Source organism: Otolemur garnettii, unplaced genomic scaffold, assembly GCF_000181295.1.
Source record: "Otolemur garnettii isolate 467f Iridium unplaced genomic scaffold, OtoGar3 scaffold00047, whole genome shotgun sequence".
Lineage (NCBI taxonomy): Eukaryota > Metazoa > Chordata > Mammalia > Primates > Galagidae > Otolemur > Otolemur garnettii.
This window is the reverse complement of record NW_003852442.1, coordinates 9,403,006-9,409,709: the sequence shown is the minus strand read 5'-3', so window position 1 is coordinate 9,409,709 and position 6,704 is coordinate 9,403,006. Positions and strand designations below refer to the sequence as shown.

Below are 6,704 nucleotides of genomic sequence, written 5' to 3'. Positions count from 1 at the left end.
AAAAAAAAAAAAAAGAAATTAAATGTGGCAAAAGCAAGCTGTTCCTAGAAAGATGACCATATAATGAAATTTTAAAAATATAGCATGTAAAACATTACATATGGTTCCATTTTTTAAAAAGTTATACAAAAGGGCAGTGCCTATGGCTCAGTGAGTAGGGTGCAGGCCTCATATACCAAGGGTGGCAGGTTTGAACCCAGCCCTGGCCAAACTACAACAAAAAAATAGCCAGGTGTTGTGGTGGGCGCCTGTAGTCCTAGCTACTAGGGAGGCTGAGGCAAGAGAATCGCCTAAGCCCATGAGCTGGAGGTTGCTGTGAGCTGTGACGCCACAGCACTCTACTGAGGGCAACAAAATGAGTCTCTGTCTCTAAAAAAGAAAAAAAAAGTTATACATATACATGTTTATAAAGTCTAGAAATCTCTACTCCAAGATTTAAATAGTGTGGGAGAAGGAGATTACAGATGATTTCTTTTCTTTCTTTCTTTTTTTTTGTTAACAGAGTCTCACTTTGTTGTCCTCTGTAGAGTACCATGGTGTCACAGCTCACAGCAACCTCAAACTCTTGGGCTCAAGCAATCTTTTTGCTTCAGCATCCCAAGTAGCTGGGACTATAGGTGCCCACCACAACATCCAGCTATTTTTAGAGACAAGGCCTCACTCTGGCTGGTCTGGACCCTGTGACCTCAGGCAATCCACCTGCCTCAGCCTCCCAGAATGCTAGGATTACAGGTGTGAGCCACCACACCTGGTCCAGATGATTTCCTTTTTCTTCTTTCTATTTTTTAACTTTACTACAAAGAACACGTATTGCTACTATAGTTTTTTTTTAATAGTAACAAGTTTTAAAAAATAGAAACTTAAGAATGAAATGGAGGAGCAGCACCTGTGGCTCTCAGTGAGTAGGACACTGGCCCCATATACCCAGTGTGGCCGGTTTGAACCCAGCCCCGGCCAAACAGCAACAACAACAAAAAAATAGCCAGGTGTTGTGGTGGGCACCTATAGTTCTAGCTCCTTGGGAGGCTGAGGTAAGAGAATCACCTAAGCCCAAGAGGTGGAGGTTGCTGTGAGCTGTGACGCCATGGCAGTCTACCAAGAGCGACAAAGTAAGATTCTGTCTCAAAAAAAAAAAAAAAAAAAGAATGAAATGGAGAATAAAGCTGTATCAGAATACATACGGTTCTGCAAGCATCAAAGGCAATGCATTCTCTTGTATTTTGGATGGACGGTTGAAACCCATGGCATAAACTCCCTGGAGAAGCTGTGGTTTCCTAGATAAACAGAGATGAAAGTCAGTCTCCTTGGTTGAAGGAAGCAGCAAAATACCAGAATGACCTTTTTCCTTTTTACTATTACATACAGTTTGTAACCAACAATCACTGAGTTGTGCTGAATTGAATAGCTGAAGTTATTGCCTGGGAATTTTAATATCTCAAATCAGTTAACTTTTTTTTTTTGAGACAGAGCCTCAAGCTGTCCCCCTGGGTAGAGTGCTATGGCATCACAGCTCACAGCAATCTCCAACTCCTGGGCTCAAGCGATTCTCCTGCCTCAGCCTTCCAAGTAGCTGGGACCACAGGTGCCCGCCACAACGCCCGGCTGTTTTGTTTTGGTTGCAGCCGTCATTGTTGTTTGGCGGGCCCAGGCTGGATTCAAACCCGCCACCTTAGGTGTATGTGGCTGGCGCCTTAGCCACTTGAGCCACAGGTGCTGAGCCAACTTCTTTTATAAAACTTGCATTAGCTAAAAATGTTCTATTCTGATGAAAAATAATCTACGTAAAAGGCCTTTCATCTCTACCTATCAGGAGTGTCCAACTTTTGGCTTCTCTATAGCACATTGGAAGAAGAGTTATCGTCGTTTTGGAGCACACATTATATACACAAACACTAACAAAAGTTGATGTGTTAAAAAAAAATAATGGTCAGTGCATAATTTTCATGATATTCACAACCGTGGGTTAGCAAAAAACAGTGTCACCTAATATCCTAATTATGTAGCAGCCCATTCAGAGATTTTTTAAAAATGATTGAGCAGATCCCAAGTTTGTGATCACTAATACAGAAAATGTACATATCTAAGTAGTAAAACGTCTTTGGGTATTTTTGAAATTTATTATTATAAAAGTAAAAGAAAGGTGGGCAATAGGGTGGCGCCTGTGGCTCAGTGAGTAGGGCTCTGGCCCCATATACCGAGGGTGGCGGGTTCAAACCTGACCCCGGCCAAACTGCAACAAAAAAATAGCTGAGCATTGTGGTGGGCACCTGTAGTCCCAGCTACTCGGGAGGCTGAGGCAAGAGAATTGCCTAAGCCCAGGAGCTAGAGGTTGCTGCGAGCTGTGACACCATGGCACTCTACCAAACACAACAAAGTGAGACTCTGTGCCCGCCCCCCAAAAAAAGAAAAATAAAAAGAAAGGTGGGCAACATAAAACTAGTGGGATATTTGCTATTGTATTTTAGAAACTAATACATCGATATCTGCTTTTTGTTTTTGAGACAGAGTCTCACTATGTTGGCCTATGCATGTGTACAAATAGCAGGAGAATACATATGTTTATTTTATGTGACATTGTGACAAGACATTGTCCTTATAAAGTTCACACTTGAAAACTTCGCAATCAAGTTGCACGAAAAAAAAAAACAACAACAACTTATAATGTTTTAAGTTTATAATTTTTGTAGGGTTGATTCATAGTCATCCTGGATTTTGTGTGGCCAGTGACTCTGATTGGACACCCCTGTACACAATAGGGATACTAGAATCAGCTGGAAAAGGTTAAAAAAAATAAAAAGTAGGCTTGGCGCCCATAGTACAGTGGTTACAGTGCCAGCCACACATCCCGAGGGTGGTGGGTTCAAACCTGGCGTAGGCCAGTTAAACAACTGCAACCAAAAACTAGGCGGGCATTGTGGCGGGCACCTGTAGGCCCAGTTACTTGGGAGGCCAAGGCAAGAGAATCGCTTAAGCCCAAGAATTTGAGGTTGTTGTGAGCTGTGACGCCACAGCACTCTACTGAGGGCAACATAGTAAGATTCTGTCTCAATAATAAATAAATAAATAAATAAATAAAGTAAACTCAAAGGAGAGACTCAGAAAGTAAACAAATACTCACAGCCGAAGCTCTTCAAAAGACTTCACGGAGTAGAGGGGGGAGTTTGGATCCCGCTGCAGGACTTCCACTTGGTTTGTGGTATCGACAAGGTTGCTTCTGATCAGCTTGTTGAGTAAGGACTGGGCAGCTCTGTCCTCTGTCAGGAAAAAGAGAACCAAGATTTTTAAAAGCCCAAGAAACCACCATGAGTTCATTGGAATTCAACTGCCATCTGTATTTAGGGTAAAAACCTGTAGTTGTTGTACCAAACCTTCTAATTCCAAGGTACATAATAATTTTGATTTCAAAATACAATTTTAAAAATTTATTTTATTAAATAGAAAGGTTGCGATACTTATATCACCCACTGGGGCCTCCTATTCTTCCCCAGAATGCTAGCAGCCCTCCTTTCCTGAGGTTTTTTATGTCTTCCATCTAAATAGAGAGCAAATATTTACTCTCCAATTTCCACTCTATAATATAAACTTAAAATTACAAGCTTTACAAACACATCATAATTATAAAAAAAATACAAACCCAGGAATTAATGAAGCTTATATAAGCTCTTCACATCTTCTTATCCATGTTAAATGTGTCAAAATATCATTAAGCTTGCATATATATATATATATATATATATTTAGAGAGAGAGAGAGAGAGAGGCACACAGACAGACAACAGACACGGACAGACTTGCTCTGTCATCCAGGCTAGAGTGCAGTGCCATCACAGCAACCTTAAACTCCTGGACTCAAGTGATGCTCCTGCTTCAGGAATGACTGGGTCTACAGGAATACACCACCACACCCAGCTAAATTTTTCCATTTTTAGGCTGGTCTTAAACTCCTGAGCTCAAGTGATCCTCCTGCCTTGGCTTCCCAGAGTGCTAGGATTACATAAGTGAGCTACCATACCCAATCCATTAAGCTTAATTTTATTAGACAATGGAGATGTGACTTAAAATTTGTAACATTCTGTATAATCATTCAATTGTGTAGTTCAATGTAAATTTTCTCTAAGACAGAAACCATTTGAATTCTTTCACCTATTAACACTTATGTCAAACTTCTACACTAGGCATTGTTACTCCTATTCTTTTTTTTTTTTTTTTTTTTGAGACCGAGTTTCACTTTATTGCCCTCAGTGGGGTACCGTGGCGTCATAGTTCACAGCAACCGCTAACTCCTGGGCTTAGGCGATTCTCTTGCCTCAGCCTCCCAAGTAGCTGGGACTACAGGTACCTGCCACAATGCCTGGCTATTTTTTTGTTGCAGTTTGGCCAGGACCAGGTTCGAACCTGATACCCTCAGTATATGGGGCCAACGCCTATCCACTGAGCCACAGGTTCTGCCCAGGCATTGTTACTCCTATTAAAGTCAAGCCAAGTTGTGTATAAAAATGAAGACTTGGTTGGCGCCTGTGGCTCAAAGGAGCAGGGCGCCAACCCATATGCTAGAGGTGGTGGGTTCAAACCCGGCCCCAGCCAAAAACTGCAAAAATAAAAAGCCCAAGAGTTTGAGGTTGCTGCGAGGTCACAGCACTTTCCTGAGGGTGACATAGTAAGACTCTGTCTCCAAAAAAAAAAAAATGAAGCCTTATAACAATCCATTTTCTTAGAATGTAGAACGATATTTATATAACTCTAAGGTGTGTTACCTTTCTCTTCTTCATCTGTCTTCTCCTCATTTGCATTGGTCTTGACAACAGCACCTTTATTGGACACAAAGTGGCCATGATTCAAAATCACATCCCACACCCAACAGCTGGACAATTCAAGTTCTATGACACTAGAAGGGTATATAGGCCTGGGGAGCAAAAAATAAATGAGGAAACAAAGCCACTAATACCAACATTTCATTTACCCTAAATAAACAAAGGTGGAACACTGTTGCTTATATGTCAGTTCTTTCCTATTATAGGTTCCCTCACCTTACCTCAAAACTAATAATTTCCCTCACAAATCAATATTTCTGAAATATTATAGAAAGATGATTAGAATAGTCAATGATCACAAACCATCCTTATGCTCAACAGAGGAGTATCTATGCAAATCATATTTTATCAACATGTAAACACAATGTCATTAAAATTCTATGTGTATAGGGCGGTGCCTGTGGCTCAGTGAGTAGGGCACCGGCCCCATGTACCAAGGGTGGTGGGTTCAAACCCGGCCTCGGCCAAACTGCAAGAAAAAAAAAATAGCCGGGCGTTGTGGCGGGTGCCTATGGTCCCAGCTACTCAGGAGGCTGAGGCAAGAGAATCCCCTAAGCCCAAGAGCTGGAGGTTGCGTGAGCTGTGACTCCACGGCACTCTACCAAGGACAACAAAGTGAGACTCTGTCTCTAAAAAAAAGAAAAATTGGGCAGCACCTGTGGCTCAAAAGGGTAGGGCACCAGCCCCATATGGCGGAGGTGGCAGGTTCAAACCCAATCCCGGCCAGAAACTGCAAAAAATAAATAAATAAATAAATAAATAAAAGGAAAAAAAAATTCTATGTATTAAGGCACCAGCCACATATACCTGAGCTGGCATGTTTGAATCCAGCTCAGGCCTGCCAAACAACAATGACTGCTGCAACTAAAAAATCACCGGTGTTGTGGCAGGCACCTACATAGTCCCAGCTACTTGGGAGGCAGAGGCAAGAGAATCCCTCTAGCCCAGGAATTGGAAGTTGCTGTGAGTTGTGATGCCACGGCACCTTACCCAGGGCAACAGCTTGAGGCTCTGTCTCAAAAAAAAACAAAAATTCTATATGTATAAACTGAGCTATGCCCTACCCACTAAGCTAAGGGCACTGCCAGGAAATCCTAAACTTTTTTTTTTTTTTGAGACAGAGCCTCAAGCTGTTGCCCTGGGTAGACTGCGGTGGCATCACAGCTCACAGCAACCTCCAACTCCTAGGCTTAAGTGATTCTTTTGCTTCAGCCTCCCAAGGGACCCGCCACAATGCCTGGCTATTTTTTGGTTGCAATTTTCATTGTGGTTTGCCAGGCCCGGGCTAGATTCAAACCCAACAACTCTGGTGTATGTGGCTGGTGCCTTAGCTGCTTGAGCCATGGGTGCCAAGCCTTAAACTTTTGATAGATATGATTTCAGAATAATTAGAATATGTAAACTCTCAGGTTGTTCAGACTTTGCCTATCTCGTCCCAGATTAAGGAACTTTTTTTTTTTTTTTTTTTTGTGAGGAACTTATTTTTGAGACAGGGTCTCACTCTGTCACCTGGGGTAGAATGCAGTGGTATCATCATAACTCACAGCAGCCTGAAACTTCTGGGCTGGGCTTAAGTGGTCCTCCTGCTTCAGTCCCCCAAGTAGCTGGAACTACGAATATGCGCCACTACGTCTGGCTGATTTTTCTATTTCTTGTAGAGACGAAGGACTCACTATGTTGCTCAGGCAGGTCTCAAACTCCTGGCCTCAAGCGATCCTCCCACCTTGGCCTCCCAAAGTGCTAGAATTACAGGTATGAGCCAGTACACCCGGCGTTAAGGAACATTTTTCAAAAAATGACAAATAGGGCTCAGTGCCTATGGCTCAAGCGGCTAAGGTGCCAGCCACATACACCTGAGCTGGCTGGTTCGAATCCAGCCTGGCCCACCAAACAA

The 6,704-nt window shown here is 42.5% G+C and overlaps 1 protein-coding gene across 1 annotated transcript in view; it reads right to left on the bottom strand.

Annotated features, from left to right (window-relative positions):
* Positions 1-6,704, bottom strand: part of DDX19B (DEAD-box helicase 19B) — a 31,118-nt gene that overhangs the window by 13,435 nt on the left and 10,979 nt on the right. The window contains exons 3-5 of the mRNA XM_003791368.3: positions 4,754-4,807; positions 3,119-3,254; positions 1,182-1,274 (exon numbers count right to left, since the gene is read on the bottom strand). Of these exons, the coding sequence (XP_003791416.1) occupies positions 1,182-1,274; positions 3,119-3,254; positions 4,754-4,807 (283 nt within the window). The remainder of the gene's footprint in view (positions 1-1,181; positions 1,275-3,118; positions 3,255-4,753; positions 4,808-6,704) is intronic.